General features: G+C 47.7%; 1 protein-coding gene across 2 annotated transcripts in view; it reads right to left on the reverse strand.

Annotated features, from left to right (window-relative positions):
• Positions 1 to 214: 214 nt before the first annotated feature.
• Positions 215 to 17,788, reverse strand: part of LOC126872544 (transcription factor Sp9) — a 57,455-nt gene continuing 39,881 nt past the window's right edge. For both annotated transcript variants that reach the window (XM_050632628.1, XM_050632627.1), the window contains exons 2-3: positions 2,701 to 3,763; positions 215 to 2,632 (exon numbers count right to left, since the gene is read on the reverse strand). In XM_050632628.1, coding sequence (XP_050488585.1) covers positions 1,659 to 2,632; positions 2,701 to 3,730 — 2,004 coding nt within the window. In that variant the 5' untranslated portion in view covers positions 3,731 to 3,763 and the 3' untranslated portion in view covers positions 215 to 1,658. The remainder of the gene's footprint in view (positions 2,633 to 2,700; positions 3,764 to 17,788) is intronic.

Here is a 17,788-nt window from a genome sequence, read left to right on the forward strand (position 1 = left end):
ACAATTCAATTCCCAATTCTACGATAGATTCCTATACTTTCGTCGAGTTTTCTGTTCCAAAATTTTCTTGCTACAAAACTCAACTTGGAGAAATTGGATTGCCACACTGTACAGTGAAATTTCTTCGCTTGAAGTCTGATTTTCGAAAATTTGTCCAGTTCCTGGTTAACTCTCACTACTTTTCTGCCAACGCGGAAAACTTCGACGTAATCGGTGACCCGAAAATCTTCCACTTTCCTCGGAAATCGCGATCAGCGAATCGAATATGTATTTCGATGGATCGAAAACGAGCGAAGTCAGATGTCACTCGTTAGGAGGGCCGACAATGAGAACGACTGGAATTGATGAACTTACTCTGTCGCCGATTACGATAGAACCGTATCGATTGAAGGTGCATCCTTCGTCGATGGAAAGCGAGGGGGATGCGATACGCAACCAGGACGTCTTCCGCGGACGGCGTTACGGGTTCACCAAAGCGTCGCAGCAGCAGGAGCTGGGGCAGAGCTAAGGGACGATAGACGTTTAGTGGAGAAACACGATCACGAAGAGAGAATCATCCAGGCACATCGTTACTCACAAAAGCATCGTTTATTTTCTCTTTATCTCTCTTAAAATGAATTTATAATTTTTATAATAATACATCAATAATAATTATTAATAATAATTAATGATAATAATTAATAATTAATTAATTAATCAATTAATTAATTCATAATAATTAATCCATAATATAGTGATATCAAGATCGAAGGGAGTTCGTCGATCGACGCGTGAATCACGTCCGAGATTCAAGTTCCAAACGCAATCCAAGGGGGAAACGACCGTAATATAGTACTTTACGGTCTCCTCTTTGATACGATGAAACCTGCCTGGTTTTTCAGGATTCGCGACGTTTGGAACCTGCTCGGAGCAAAATCTGTGAATGTTGTACGATTCGAGAATCGTACGCGCGACGTTCGTTGAGTCGGTTTTCTGATCGCACGCCCCCCAAAAATTCTCGGGGGGGGGGGGGGAGGTTGAAGACAAACACGAGAACGATACGACACGCGCGCAACACGTCTTTCATGCATTTTCTTTAATTGTTCTGCGCGTGTGTATGTGTGTACGTGGATGTACGTGTAAGTGTGTAGGTGTGTGTGCGTGCGAGTGTGTATGGGTGTGTGTGTCTACGAACGTATCAGTGTATGATACAGGACGACAGTGCGTTATATAGAATTTTTTTACACCGCTTAACATTACACCGCATAATTAATATAATATCTTTCTCACGCGCTATGTATAAGTATTTACAAGTAACGGAGAGTCGGTAAGTATCTCGGGTGCGTGGGTGAAGGCTCGAACTGTGGACAAAAGGGGACGAGGAGAAAAGGACGAGGGAGAAAGTAGAAGAGAATCGGTGGACGAGGCAGCGATCGCTACTGTACAGAGAGACTCGTTCGAGCGGAAAGACGAAGAATCGAATGAAATCGGATTCGACGAATAGCGTGAAAAGTCGAAAGGTCGGGGGGGGGGAGGGAGGGAACGAGCGTCGTTTAGTCGAAGCACCGTTCGAGAGGATCGCTGCCCGATCCACCGAAGGGGAAAATACAGGTAGCAGGGGCGATAGAGAATGGGCGGCCGATGGAACGAAGGGCTTAGTAGAGTGGCGACGCGTCAACCTAGAGACTATGTACAGGCGCGGGGGACGAGGGTGAGGGAGTCTGCGCGGTCCCCGGCGTGCCAGGATTCTGTTGCACGGAATAGGAATTACTTTGACGCGAGTGCTGTTGCTGTTGGTGTTGGTGTTGATGGTGATGGTGGTGATGGTGGTGATGGTGATGATGGTTCTGGTGTTGGTGATGGGTAGGAGCGGTGTTTGCGGAGGCAGAGGTGGAGGTGGCGTGATGGTGAGCGATGGTCTGGTGAGCAGCGGCGTGATTCTGGACGAGGTTCAGGTTGAGGGGGTAGGATAGGGGGGAGCCCAGGGCCGTTGCGGCAGCGGAACTGCAGGCACCGGCTCCGGGCCCCACCGGGCTCAGTGCATGCTCATCCCCGCGTGCGGGTGGTGGGCCGCCGCCGGGACGGAGGTTGCGTGATGATGCGGATGGTGCATTAGAGGAGGGAGATGCGGGTGGTGGGGATGGTGTGGGGTCAGAGGTGGAGGGGTCATCTGTATTGGGGTCATGGGCGTTGTCGGCTGATGGCCGAGACTGGTGGTGGTGGTGGTCTGGGATGTGGTGTTGTTGGTGGTGTCCTGGCCCGCCGCCACCGCCGCTGCCGCTGCCGCCGCCGCCGCCGCCGCCGCCGCCACCAGAGCCTGCTGCTGCTGCTGCTGCTGCTGGTGCTGGGCCTGAGCCGGTTGGGCCGGTTGCTGCGGTGGCTGCTGCTGCTGCTGCTGCTGCGGCGGCGGCGGCGGCTGCGGCTGCGGCGGCACCGAGCTGGAAGTGGGACTCTGCTGACTCCCGTTGTCCTCGCTGTCGGAGCAGGACTCGGCTGACGAGCTCCCCGCTCCCCCCTTGCCCTTGCTGCCGCTGCTGCTGCTGCTGCTGCTGTGGGTCTTGACGTGCTTCGCGAGATGGTCGCTGCGCATGAACCGCTTGTTGCAGACCGGGCAGGCGAATCTCTTTTCGCCGGTGTGGGTTCGAAGGTGCCGCTGCAACTCATCCGAACGTGTGAACCGCTTGCCACAGAAAAGCCAGTTGCAAACAAACGGTCGCTCACCAGTGTGCCACCGTAAGTGGGCCTTCAGATGCGACGTTTTCCCGTAGACCTTACCGCAGCCGGGTATGTGGCAGCTATGGATGTTCTTCTTCCTGAGATGTACGCCGGCCGGACCGAGTCTCTCGGCTTCTTGACAATTCGGACAGTCGCAGGTCGCACGTCCGGTGTAGCGTCTTTGGGAGCGCGGCGACGGGGCTTGGCTAACGCCGCCTGCCCCAACGCCGACGCCGCCGCCGCTCCCCTGAGGGCTACCGGCACCGGCGCTCGCGCTCGCCGTCGCGGCCGCGTGATGGTGAAGACCGAACCCGGGAGGGCCTCCCGGCAACATCGATTTGTACGTGTCTTGAAGGAGATTGTGGCCGGCGGTGGTCGCGGTGGTCAGCAAATGATTGCCCGCGAGCGCTAGGCTCGTCGAGTAGTCGGCCGAGTAGTTGGCCATTTGCGCGGCATGCACACCGACGCCGACCGTGCTGCCGACGTCCAGCCATCCGCCGGCTGTCGCGGCCCCGTGAACGTCCCACCAACCGTCGCTCGCTTTGATACCGCCGTGTGTCGCGCCCGGCATCGCGTTGAACGGCCACGACTCGTACGGATGTCGGCCGTACACCGAGCCCAAGGTCGCTCCCTCGACCTTACCGAGCAGGCTGCTTTGATGATGATGCGGATCGCCGGCCGGTTGGGCGCTCGCTGTTCCAGGAAAGTACAGGTCGCTGCCGTATTGAGGCGCGGTCGACGCGCAGGAAGTCACCGGCGCTCTCGCGTAGCCGCCGGTCGTGCTGCCGGCGCTGCTCGTCGCCGCCGGTCTTTGACTGACTCCGGTCGTTGTGCATCCACCTCCTCCTCCACCCCCGCCCCCTCCCCCTCCCCCACCTCCTCCGCCTCCACCGCCACCGCTTCCAGCGGAGTGCTGCGGCGAGCTGCCACTGCTCTGCGGACTCTTCTTCCACGGGTGGAAACCTTTGCCCACCGCCGCATCGGCCAAAGGCGGTGGACTCTTGCTGCTCAATTTGTTGCACTGAGCCGCGAGCATCGCCAACGGTGTACCTCGTAAACCTGGATGATCCTGAAACAAGAAAAAACAACCAACGGATCACGACTCGATTCCGTCCAATTCTTCTTCGGTAGATCGTTCGTTCGTTCGTTCGATCGATCGATCGATCGAGTACAGCATGGCACGCTGGCCACGATTTTATTACGGCGAAACGCGTTCCCGAGCAGGTGTTACCTCGGAATTACGATCCACTCTTCCGATACGATTACGCAAGCCGATAATAACGAGTTTCGGCGGGCTTCGCGAATTAGGCGCCCGCGTGTATATCGATCCCGGGCGAAATCGCCCGCTCGATTGAGACGCTTTCTCAAGGTAACGCAGCTCGTAATATCGAAATCCACCGGACGCTCGATGCGGCCATAATCGCAGCTAAATCGACCCAAAAAAGAAACCGCGCTCGCTCGCCACCGGCCGCCGGAACCGAGGCTTCCCCCGAGGATATATAATGACACTAAATTGCCGGTCCTATCCTAGGAGAGAGAGATCCAAGATTACCCGAAACTATCGTCAAGCCCGACTCCACTCCACTCCATCGTCTACCTTCGTTTCCCTTGCTCCACGATCGACAACAACGAAATCTTGCGCGCCCTATACCCTAACGACTTTTGTACCTCGCGTTTTTCCAACTTCAACGCCGCTCCGACGGCGAAAGTCGATCGTGCACAAATTATCGAGACGTCGTTTTCGAGTAGCGAAGGAAAGACGAGCGAGCCTCGGTGGCTACCGAAAGGCTGGAGGCTGGCGAGGGTCCGAAGCGGATTCGGACGTGGAAAGGTAAAGGCAAAGGGTCCGCGGAAGCGGCAGGAAATTAAAGTCTGGCGGGCCGCGCAGCCATTAGCAGCCGGCGCCATCGAGGCGACACGCCCCCACGCGGTTCAAACCTTGCACCAACACCGACCAAAGACAACGGGTGCGCGCACCCTTCGACGATCCAGACAAAGAGCAACACCGTGACAGAGACAGAGAGAGAGAGAGAGAGAGAGAGAGCTCTACCAATCCGTGGTCACCCCGTGCTGTAACTTCGGGCAAGGTTGCCAGGGTAATAACCACGGTTGCGGTCAACGGCGAGCTCCTTTCCTGTTCCGCTCTTTAAAAAAATCTCGGAGTCGTTCTGGCTCGGGTCGTCGACTCTTTCACCCTGTCGGAACTCTTTGACGGAGCTGGTGTATCGAGCCTCGTTAGCGTCGTTTCAAAATTTCCATCCGAAGCTTCTCGTCGGCCCCCTAATCCCCAGCGTTATCGTAGGACAATCCTGGAAAAGGGAGAGTCGAGAACGCGATGGCTCTCGTTTCGAGGCGTCGACGAATAGCAAGGTGGCGACGAACTTTGGCGCTTGCTCGCCGCGGTTTCGCCGCAACGGGGGTGGAAGACGACCTCGTCCTTTCGGCTCTTTGCTGCTGTGGGGTGAGAAAGCTGGTTGAAGAAGGAAGAGGTACCAGAGAGAGGGAGAGAGGGAGAGAGGAGAGGACGAGTCAAAGAGAGGGAAGTAGGAGGATGAAGGGGAGAGAGTATCTCTCGGCCGGTGGTGTACGAGCCACGCCCTCTTCGAGCTTCGTGAGTGCAGGTTGTAGGCAGGCTACGTATTGATCCGGCGGAACGATATGACAGTGGCCTGGTGGAGACAACGACGTCTCTCAATTAGCCTGCTCTGCCTTCCTTTCTTCACTCTATATCCTCGCTCATTCCGCGACCGCTGTAGAGAAAATGCTCGTTCCACTTACACCGGATAATGTAGTCTCCGCTGTTTAGGTCGCGAGTTTCCGATACGATGCATGTATATCGCGTCAACGCCTGTCAAATCGATCTGCTCGCGATGTCAGACTTCTTATCTTGAAGAGTGGATGATATCGTGGTGGATGATCGTTGTGATAGCAGATCAACGAGAACGCGTAAAGCGCGTTAATAGGCTTATCGATTAGGACGATATTAACTGGCACACCGGTCTGTAATTATATCGCGCAGAACGAAAAGCAGTCGTTATTTCGTGCTAGCAATGCACGAGCGCGAGGCGCCTTCCAGTCGCCGATACACGCTCGCTCGTCTCCGCTTATACCTGTCGTCTTTCGATCGTCGCGATTCTTCGCCAATCGTTTATGTTTTATGCATGTTACGCACGCAGGCGACATAGGCTCGCGCGCCCACGTTTTCGTTTGCTCTAGCGAACTCCAGCGACTCGTATTAGACAGCTTTACGGGTGAGGCGAATAGAAAGAACGAATCGTAGAATCGTGGCAACGAAAGAAGCGATAAAGTCTCACGTACGACGATCGTAAATGAACGAGATTTGCCGCGTTTTCGTTGCTCGCCGGTCGGACGTTTCTTTCGGTCACATTTTTACGAATATGATTCGAGAAACGAAGTCTAAGCAGAAGCTTGCTTTACCTGCTAGGTATCGTAACGAGCACCACGCTTTCGATATTTCGCATACTTTTGTATGCAACTTGGAACCGCCAAATCTCCCACAAACGCATAAAAGTCCACAGTCTCGTTATCGTTGAACGGAGGATTTTTACAGAAATTCGATCGCCTGTTCCATGCTATTTTCACGTAAAAATCAACTTTGCAACTTACAATTATGGTAGTATAGCGTCGAAAGGAAAAATTCCACTTTCGCGCAGCGTCAACGCGCGAGAGAAGAATCGCTCGTCTGCATAAGACCGAAAGCGCGGGATTGCGAGCGAGATCCGTCTCAGGTTCGCGGCTTGCTGTCGGCACAGTTGAAAGAGAGCCATCGTAGGTTGGGCACGGCTAGAATCCTTTGTTTTAGCCGCGTGACGTCACGCCCATCCTAGCCAGCTAGGACTAATAACGCCTTCGGCTGTGCCGCGCATAAATTAAAACCAGGCAGCATCGTCGTCTCCCTTCTTCCTCGCCTCTCTTGGCTGGCAATCTTCCGAGAACTACGTAACACCAGCCGAGTCCTTTCGAAGATGCAGGTCGTCGTAAAGTTCCGACAATGAGCGGGTCAAACGTTTCGAGGAAACAGGAAAGTAGAGTGCCAAGGGAACGAAGAATTTGTCGGTACGTTTGCCGTACAGTGTAGACGAATCGACTTTGTCGATGTTTCTCGCGCGAATCTTACGTTCGAGTGAACAGGGGACGGCGCGTCGAATTGGCTCGACGTGTGTAACGAAAGGAATTCATCACGTGTTCGAAGAGATTCATCGATATCCTGGAGTAGACGAGCTCGAGAGATTTTAGGAGTCGATACTAATGTAGAATTTTTTACATTTCCAAGTTCTTTGGTGCAGTTGAACACGCTGGATGAATTTTTTATATGATGTAATATATAATAATTTTAATTTTAATAATTACATTTATGTTTTTCTTGTCTAGAGATCATAGTTTATGTTCTTGCAGATATGGCCTGGTATCGTACGTTCTACGTTCTCGTCACTTTATCAGTCGCTTGAAATTTCTGATAAAAATTGATTTCGAATCATCGAACGATAATATTAGGTTGTCCGAAAAGTTTCTTTCGTTTTATAAGGAAATAATAGACGCACGATGTTTTATATTAGTTTATTGAATTATGCACGAACATAATAATAGAAATAGAACGAAATGGATCACACCTAATTCAATAAGATAATATAAAACAGAAATTGTTGTTCGTCTATTATCACCTTATGAAACGAAAGAAACTTTTCGGGCAACCTAATATAACGAAGAAGGACGAGTAAGCAAACGATGTTATCGGGCTTGATAGATTTTGCATAACGTTCGAGTTGCATGAATTGTCTAATTACAGGAAATAAGCACGGGAATGTTCTTCGAAGAAACGATAGAAATACCACGGTGTCGCATACGATAATATAAATTGCGCGAGTCCATGTATCAAATAATAATTCGATCAGTCACAGACAATTTGCCATTTAGAATATTACGTTATTAATAATTGAAGCCATAGAAATGTATAGAGATGCGTAGATTATCAGAGGATAAGCGTTTTACGTGATCCGAAATCAATGACCAGCGATTGTATTCCAATTCTAACATTCTCACGCATAATTGAAGGTATAGAAGAAAAGAGTCAATCGTTCGGCTATAGACGACGTAAAGAGAAAGCGACAGGGTTGGTGAACGGCTGAAACAAAACGGAACCGGTGGGTGTCAGAGCGAAAGCAAGAGCCACGCGACAGCTGAACGCGGGGTTCGCACAACGGTCGGCTGAAGCGAGGGTGCGAACCCGGTAAACCGTAGGGTGTCGAAGCAACTGGGCGTGTGGCAAACCGCATCCGACGTCTACGCGTCAACCTTCTTTCCCTCTCTCCTCATCAAACCACAAATGGAGACGTTTTTGGTTCCACTATCCAAATACATTTCCAAAGGATTCGTATATTTCCGATCGAAACGACACGATTCTTTCTCTTATCCCGAAAAGACAATTAAAGTATCGAGGCAAAAAAATAAAAAAAAAAAAAGAAAAACGAAAAAGAAGGGCCGGTAATAGAGCTGGACGCGAAATTAGTCGGCGGTGTTCGCTGGTTTCCGTGTAAAAAGCGTCGGTCGTTTTCGAGAGGCATTGACCACCGGCTCCTCACTGGCACCTGCCTCGAGCTGCTTCTGATTGGATCCACCTGCGTTTCTCTTTAGAGAGATCGTCCAAACGGTACGCTCGTTTTTCCGAATCGCAGATTTCGAGAGTTTCTCAACGACGTAAATAAGCGTAGACTATGAAAATAGGAAAATACGATAAGACGTATTGGTCATTTTCTATAGAACAGCAATTACCAAATCCCAGATCTATCAAATTATTTCCTCCTTCGATTATTTCGCATTAAACTATTTCTATTTCGTATTAAACCACCAAGTATCGTAGAAATGGGAAGATTCACAAAAGTAAACTTGTCATGTTTTTCTCGTCTGGTTTTTACGAGTATTAGGCTATCAATACCGACAATACCGTAGGATCTTCCCATTTCCTACGAATCGCGGTATTCGTTCCAGATTATTAGAGGGACGCTCGATCCATCGGGATTTTGTATCGGCGCGTGATGCTATTCGAACTATAATACGTGGTTAAATTTTTATTTTACTTTATTAAGAAGCTTAACCTGGTAAAATACATCCAAGTTAAGTACAAATTCAACAGTATTATCGTTAGGTGCATAAAAATAATTTTACATCGCCACGATATCGTAAATTATTTATCCGAATTACAGCTCACTCGAATGCCGAGAGTTTCGAACTCGAGTCACAAAACTAGCGTATAGTTTCGAGTTTCCTCACGAATCTCGATGAATTCCGAGTGTCGCTACTTATCTTCGTTTGCTGGCAGTTGGACTGATATCTCGCTCGCGAAATAGTACTCATAAACCGCGCAGTAAAGTTTCACAAGCGATTCGCTTCTGTGCTATGCTCCGCCATGGGAAACGGACTGCTACGCAATCTTAATATCGATCTGGTTCCTATAAAAGCAGCTTGGCGCGGGGTTGTAAAAATAAGCTCTTCCGTAACAACTTGGCGCGGCAGTAAAAGCGACCGCGAGAGATTAAATTAAAACGAGACGCGTACGCGCGCTTGCGACCGACGTCGTTCGCCAGATTTTCATATTTTCTGTTAATTGCTTCCTCCGGCCAACAGGAGGAAAAAAAGATGAACGTGTACGGACCACGAATACAGCGGTTGATGGCGGTAAACGGCGTCGTTACAGCTCTGGTTCGGCTCGACGCGTCCCTTTGGGATACGTGGCGAGCTGAGAGATCGCCATGATATCGTGCCTCGTTTCTAATGCTAATTATTTGTTTATCGGCCTCCGCATGCAACTGCTCCGACACGCAGACTTCACCCGATAAAACGCCGCTACCGCTTTCGAACCCTTCTACGAGCGCGGAGAACTTATTATTCCTTCCTACACACTATTTGCTTCGCGGATGGTGTTCTCCATCGCGAAAACACCGTTGTTCTCTCCGATTCGATTTCTCAAGAGTCCTCAACTGTGTATTTATCGATCGACGAGATTGCACGAATATTATTTATATAACACTCGGTATCGATACTATGAAAATAAAACGTAGAAACTTTTAGAAGAATTCTTCGTTGCAAAATGTGAACCACTGTACATATTTAGTGCTGTTTACGTGTACATATCGACCGAACGAGAAATTATTTCATTATTTTTGAAGATTTTGCAGTCATTTTTTCCTTTTTTATTCTATTTCTTTAACGTTAACTAGAAATTCGTACGTCTTTTACACGTTTATACGTTTACCGATACGTAAAGGGGAATTTAAGTAGAATCCATTATTTTTGATCGATCGAAATCGATGAGATTCGCGTGTTTGATTTTCAAGCGGCTCTTACATCTCGCAGTCCGAATGAATTTTTTAGAACAAATTCCTTCGTAATTGATCGCGTGTCAGTGGCGATTCTCTATACCTTACGTTAAAGTTAAGGGAAGAAATTTATGTACTACGGTAGATTCACTATGGCGGATCGTGCTAGTCTACTTCAGAGAATTCGAAAGAGGGTAAATTTCCATGATCGGACATCGTGGAATCAGGTTTCGTGGACGTTGTTGCACGGCTATTGGGAAACGAAACATAGAGAAGCTCATCGGACACGATAGAAACTTTGGTCGGGAGACGGGATTAATAATTTTATTCATGAGTAACCAAGGCTGCACCGCGACCAAGAAGAGCCTCCGTTAGTTCCCACCAGGCGGCAGCTACCTGTTATCCTCCCTTCTAAATTATGTTTTTTAATTAAATCCATCGTGAGAGAGCGACTCGGCTATCTCTGTTTCGCCCTTCGTCCCTGGTCGCGGCGTCCCTCGTCTGTCCGATGTGCGCGCCGCGCGTTACGAAAGGTCCGATCGTATATCCGAAAAAGTCTACCTCGCTGTAACCGTGGCCCGGGGCCAAAACAGGGAGCTGCCCAAATTTATTCGGCTATCGAGCGACCGGAGGGAACACAGAGAGAAGGCTGCTTCTTCTTCTACTTCTTCCTCGCTTTTTTCTCTTCCATCGTGTTGTTGCTCGCCACCGAGTTTTTTGGCCTCCGTATAGGCCCTCGACAAATTTCAAATTGCCCTTGGACCTAATGATTTCCGGGTATAGAACGGGGCACCCACGTAACCAAAGGGCAGCGCAGCAAAGGGAGCGAAAGTCTCGGAGAACGTTGCCACGATCGAAATCGGTCGGTGAGCGCAGAGAAGAGAAACGACAGGGAGAAAAATGGCCAGGCTACCGATTCATTAACACTCGTAAATCTGTCACCCGTCGCTGTTCGGAATATTAATCGCGCACTACAAGTTTGTTATAATTCGTAGCCAGTTAACGCCGTTTATCCTCGGCCGAGTATACGTTTGACGAAGAAACGGAGTATGTTTGACCGCCCTAAACGCTTTATCGCCTCCGGTACCCAGCGATTTTGCGTCGGTAGCTTCGATCCTCTTGGACTCGCGCCCGGTTCGTGTTAACTCGACGACAGATTAAAGCGGAGCCGAAGTCCAAGGCAATAGCTTCCCGCTGACAGCGTTCCTTCCTCTGTATAATCGAATTGACTTCGGTCTCCGAGAGGAAACGAGAAAATGATCGTACTAAATGTCATCAAAAAACACGAGAAGCATCGATCCTCTCGATTTTCCCCGCTCTGGAGATGGGATCGAGGTCCACGGGTTTTAATCGATTCGATATCGAAGTCAATAATCCATTGAAACGGATTTTGATTACTTACGTCGAGTTTTCGTGAAACTGTCGGTAAATCGAACAATCAGCAAACGGATCCAAACAGTGAAACAAAAGGGACGCGTGATATTAAACGTTGCGTGATTAAAACTTTAAATTTTGTCGATAGAGCAATTGCTTTTCGACAAAAATCGCGGCTCGTTTTTCAGACGTTACGTCTTCATTAGGATAATGAGGCTGGCGTAAATCTGTTACGGGAAGCGGCGTGTTGTTGCGCGTGCTTCTGGAATATCTCTGGGATCTGGGGGACGGAAGTCATCGCATTTGCATCGAGTAATTTAGTGGTACATAAAATTCTGCAGCCAATTAGCGGCCAAGTGTCCGATCTATCGCCCGGCTAGTCGTTTACTCATTTTAGAACGCTTCTAATTTCGGAAAGGTGACCCGTTTTGAACGTCTTTCATTTCCTCCGTGTCTACGGCCAGTTTCACCCTTCTCCTATTCGAGGCGATGCTCGCCTCTTGCGCAAGCAAAACTTAACTGACCGTTCTAAAGGACTGACGAACGTAAAACTTTACATTTGCTCGAGGAGCCAGCTTCAATGTTCGACTAAATTAACGTTACGAGGATATTAAAGATTCCCTACGTTTCTTTTTTTCTTTTTCCTTGTCGTTTGCTCTCCTTTTTCTTTTTTTTTTTTTTTTTTTTTGTAGGAGATACGGAAACGAATTTTACATCAACGTGCAGAGTACTTCCCCGTTTGCTATCTATCGTTTATTCCTACGTTTTGTTTTCACTTTTCTCTGTACAATATCCTCATGAAGATTTCTCGCGCTTTGAAGCACTATAAATATAAAACGCCTTGGAAATATTTATTCCTGGCAAACAAACGACACCGATAATGAATTAATCTAAGTCTTGGAACAAGATGGTAATTCTCAAAGGTCCTTAATTATACTGAAATAACTTCCTAATGATATTACAAGCTTACCTCATCTTCTAACTATCCTAATACTTATGTGCACATGGGGGTGTACATATTATAAAAGCCATAACGGAAACCATCGAATCAAGACAGAAATCGCGACTCGTTCAAGAAACCAACAGCCTGAGGGACCGCTGTTAATTTTCATCCAAGTTAGGAAACGGCAACCTCTGCCTTAATCGATGTCGCGTCCAGTCATCTCGTAGAAGTCGGTCCGCCTATATTTCAAAGTGGCCCGGCTATAACGACAATATTTTCCACGCCATTTGTCCGAGGATCTTTCGCGCTCGCGTCCAGAGTCGCGCGAGGGGCGGGGTCGGATAGTCGTGTTTATTGTTCGGCCAGGTAGACCAGCGTGGCCGATCGTTCGATATATTATTCGGCTCCTAGATCAGCCTTCCGAGAGCTTCTCGTTCCCGTATATTCCACGTTTTATCACCAGCACTGCCACGGTGGTCCTAGTCGGCGGCTTTCTTTCAATTACGAAAGTTTAAGTAAGTAGCGTCACCGCGCAGCCGAGAAAGGCAATCGTACGAACGATAAATTAACCGAATATTAGCATTTAAATGATCCACCGGTTGAACCAGGATTTTGATAGGGTTTCGATGGACCCACGAAACCTGCGAAACGTTTCATGCAAGGGTCTATCCAAGGCTGTGCTATGTCGCGCAACATCTGGCGGGAATCATCAGTCTTCGACAACTACGATACGACGTGCGACTGATGGATGAACCTTTTGACGGACCTATCGTTCGACCATCGTTCAGAATACGATGGTTTTGTATCGCCTGTCACCAAACGCCCTGACGATGGAGCCTTTGTATCGCCCTACGACCTCTGAGATTGATACAATCGACGTTTACACGCTGCTCCAGGTTATATGCCGGATTAACGATTAAAGCGTTGAACTTTCATTGTTCATGAATCAACGATCCTGTTATTTTGCGAGAATAAAGAGCGTCGCGGTGAACAGGAAGATTGCGCGAAGCGTAATGATACTGTTAGTGAAACTTGTACTACGCTATATAATATATTTATACTACATGTAATATTAATAGCGATAGTAAAACTTACGATACCAATATATTAGGAACATTAGAAAACATTAGGAACGTGATTGGGTTGTCAGAATTTTTCTGATACCATTGCACATGAAACTAAGTATCTTATTTGAAGAACGACGATTACTCCTTATATTTTCTCAAACTTCATTAAATTGATTTGTACCAATATACAATGAAAACTTGGTACGAAACGTTATTTTCCACGATGCTTACGTGGAATCTCCGGTAGGTGAAAATGGCCCGGCGTTCGCTATTTACGTCGCTTTTGCAGCATCAATCGTTCGAGAATAAGGGGTTGAATCGCGAGAAGAGGATGGAACAAGGCAGGCTTCTTTCAGGTGGCCACACACGCGGCTCTCACCTGCGCGAGCTCGATATTATTTATTCGCGGTATTCGCGAAACGCCGGTTGATACAGGTCTTAGGCAGCTAGTGCCCGTCGTAATTTAGTCGCGCAGCGTTTTACGAGAGGCGCAGGGACCAAGAAGGTGAACGGTACTTGGCGAAATTCGCCAACGAGCGAACGCGCGAGCCGATAAATTTACACCGAGCGGCATACTTCTAACAACCTAAGTGCTCCTTTTACGACGAAAGCTTACATTGAAAGCAAGATACGCTCGATATACATATATACGTATATATACGCAAGTTGGTTCGTAATTGCGGCGGAGATCCGTGGACGAGCTGTGGAGCGGTTCCACCAGCTGCACCTGCGAATATTTACGTTCAATTAAAAACTCGTAAACACCTAACGCTGGCTAAATCTAAATGGACCTGGACGATACAGTTGCTCGTCCACTGTTTCAGCGTCAGTGACTGTCTTTCAACGACCAAGAACAACGACTCTTTCCACTCTTTTTCCACAGTTAGCCGAGATACGAATGAAACGGGCGCCTTCCGCTTCGTCAAAGGAATAAAGACTATGTAAGGTAGTGGTCGCGTGTCGATTACACGAATCGATGGTCGCGCACCTGTCCTCACGGTGGCTTTGCCAATTTCGTCCCCTCGTCACGAGAAACGTCCGAATTTTTGGAAACACTTTAACGAGACAGATACGTCGAATCAAAGGGAAATTGCTCGTATTAGATGGATTATGGTTTCTATCGAAGCTTCTCGGAACCACGTCGCGCGTTTAAGGAGATATTCGGAAAAACTGATTTCCTATTATTGAGATACGTGTAATTTTGTGTGCTACACTAGATCAGCCGCGTAGTAGTGACACACATATACGAGTACGAGTGTACGGGTAGAGTGTGTGTCTCGTAAAACAGATGAATGCAACTGTTCCGTTAGTAGTGTGGTATAAGAAGATGAGACAGAGTGCTCAGAGGCGCGCAAATGTATATCGACGAAGATTTTGTACATCACATATTAAATAAATCTGAAACTATTATGATATCAATTCCAAGTGTAATCTAAGTGTTCCTATATATTTATTTCGGCGATTAAGATCCACAATTCTCAACACCTATCGGAAATTTCGATCAATCGTAACTTTTTGTATTTAGACGTTCCGATCGAGCAAATTATTGGAAATTTCAAAGGACACGAGTTCGACAACGTTGATTAGCTATAACTCTGCTCTCGCGATCTATGATAAAAAGATAAACGTCGCTTTATAAAAGCACTTTATCAATGTAAACTGTCAACTTTACACCGCAGACTTTACCCATCAATAACGATGATTTATATTCGAGAAAATATACTTTTCCCAGTTCGAACGTCACTAACAGTAATTGATCGCTACCCGATGGTTAAAAACCATTAGCATATCTATTAAAACCATCCACGTTTATCTTCCACGATCTTCACGCGCCAAACATCTTACATGCGTATTCAAAATGCTGTGTGTGGAATAAACAGCCATCGAAAGAGTTAATCGATACGCGTTCGTCGAGGGTCCTCGATAACCATCGTTCGCGTCGACAGCGTCCATCTTTTCGCGTGGAGCGGGTCGACACGCGACAGAACCGCGACGTAAAATCGTCCTTCGGTCTGACGGTTGGAAAGAAGCCTGAGAGAGCGACGTGGCGCGAGTTAAGCGGCTGGTCGAGGCAATTTAGCAGAATCCTCTCGAGAGTACATCCGTGTGTACGCGCGGCCCGTGTAATACACGTACACTGCTGGCTTGTCCGAAGTGTTACTGACGGCGCTACGCCAACAAACTGCCACTAAATCACCTTTGGCAGACCGTGAACCCGTTCATCTCGTCGGACGCAGGTGCTGCTAAAGCGAACCGCTCGAGAGGATCCAATCTCGGCGCCGCCGCATCGTCCACGCGGTTGTAATACGCTTTGCGCAAAAAGTAAACGGTTGCCGGATCGGCCTTACAAATAATTCGACAAGGTAAATAACCCTCGTGCGATCTTCCTGGATAGAATTCTCTCCGTGCTTGGTAGCGCTGTTTCGCGGAAAGTATGCTCGATCATAGAGATACGGTAAGTTCATAAAGCGAAACGTTAAGCTTGGCAAATTGGTATCGCTGTTACTAAAATATCAGATTGTTTCTTCTCGAAAGTTCTTTTAATCTGGTTGCTCGCACATTCGTTCGTATTTCGAGTCTTTTCGCTGAAATATTGCATGTGCTTGTTCGTCTTCTTCTTGTTCACTTGATACTACGTGTAAATGACTACGTTGTTAATAATTTCATAACGAAACCTCGCTATATCGCTTGTATTAATCGTATTTACCTTACGATAGAATGCTTCCGGCTCGAAATCCATGGAAAACTTACACAAGTTAGTCACTATCCGATTATTTGCTTCGTAAGGATAAATCAAGAACAGTTAGGCTAGCGACCACGCCGTACGAAGAGACGCGAAACGCGCGCTTTCTCCGGCTATGAATTACACGCGTAACGATTATAGACATTACGTGGACGGAGCGTTGCTGGAAACCGCTAAAGAGGACCACGGAGACTGTTTAATTTTCCTGCTCCGCGTGGACATGCTTGATAAACGTTCGCGTAATTTACCCAGCCAATTTTCCTATCTTTTCCGTGTACCTACATCGAGTCTTCGTTTTCTCTATTGCCTGCAGCTGAGAGTTCGTTGCTGTTCTGAATAAAGGATGTCCGAGATCGTTTGCTCAGATATGTTCGATATACAGCGTGTAAATAACAAGAAAAGAACGTCAGACATCAAGACAAGGAAGAACGTCGTTTGCGGTTCATGTTTTCCATCCGTAAAAGTATAACCTCGAGTTAAATAAATTTCTAGAAATTTGCTTTTCAAAATATCATTATATGTGTGCTTGGATAATGAAATTGACGAGTTCATAAAGAACGCGGTTGATCGGTTTAGCTTGTAAGAAGCTCGTATTCGTTTTTCCCGAATGCTTTGAATGCCGCATAATAGAAATGATTGATAAATGGCCGCGATATCTGGTTCTGGGAGGCGCGCATTAATCAACGTTTGCGTTAAAGGAAATGGCGTCTTTGCGATAATTGGCAAAGATTTCGCATGCGTTGAAAATTGATACACGGGTTTGGTGTCGCGAGAATATCGGTTGGGCGTGCGATTATCGACGAAACGATGCGTTCAGCCGGATCTCGGGTAAATTGGTTCGCGTGTCTTCTACGAGAGCCCGCGCGATTTATAGCTTCATCGTGCTTTCATATCGTAAATTCACGACGTACGCAAGCGCGTGCATGCCTCTATACCGAGGAGAAGCTTTTCCTCGGCTCGGCCACACCACGTACCGAGATTATGCAAATCGACCAGTGTTAACCCGACCGCCAAAGATTATAATAACTTTTCAGCTGTCATGTTTCGTTTGTAATGATCGCGATTTCCCGGCCGATAGCGGTTGTTCTACGGCAAACGTGTTACACGAAGCCCGATCGTTTCTAACTTAAACAGTCCGTTGAGTTCCACGGAAGCACGCAGACTGCTCTTGTTTAGACTCTGCTGGACGATGGCTTATTAAAAAGGAGTTACACGGGATGAAAGAGGCATAAACGCGTGACAAAACTCCGAGGATCACGTAATCTCGCGGCGATACGATCGCTGCTTTAATTTGCCACGTACTCGTGCCATGGAAAATTTGCGAAACAACCTTGACGATTCTGTGAACAGTTCTGTTATTTGCCCGTCGTTAAACCTAACTATTCGCCCCGTTGAAAATTACTCGAACTTTACGAGTTTAACCCTCTTTAACCCGTTAGATACCAAACAATAGTTTACTATAACGCTATAAGTACTTCGGTTCCTTTAAATTTCCTAAAATTGAAGTATTCAAATGGAAGGAATTCTCAAGAATTCCCTTTCGTAGTTACAATATCGAAAACTAGAATTCGATGATGTAATGGAAAAAGAGTGGAAAATGAATTATCAGGTTAATACAACGTCGTTAATTTAA

Source organism: Bombus huntii, chromosome 13 (assembly GCF_024542735.1).
Source record: "Bombus huntii isolate Logan2020A chromosome 13, iyBomHunt1.1, whole genome shotgun sequence".
Classification (NCBI taxonomy): domain Eukaryota; kingdom Metazoa; phylum Arthropoda; class Insecta; order Hymenoptera; family Apidae; genus Bombus; species Bombus huntii.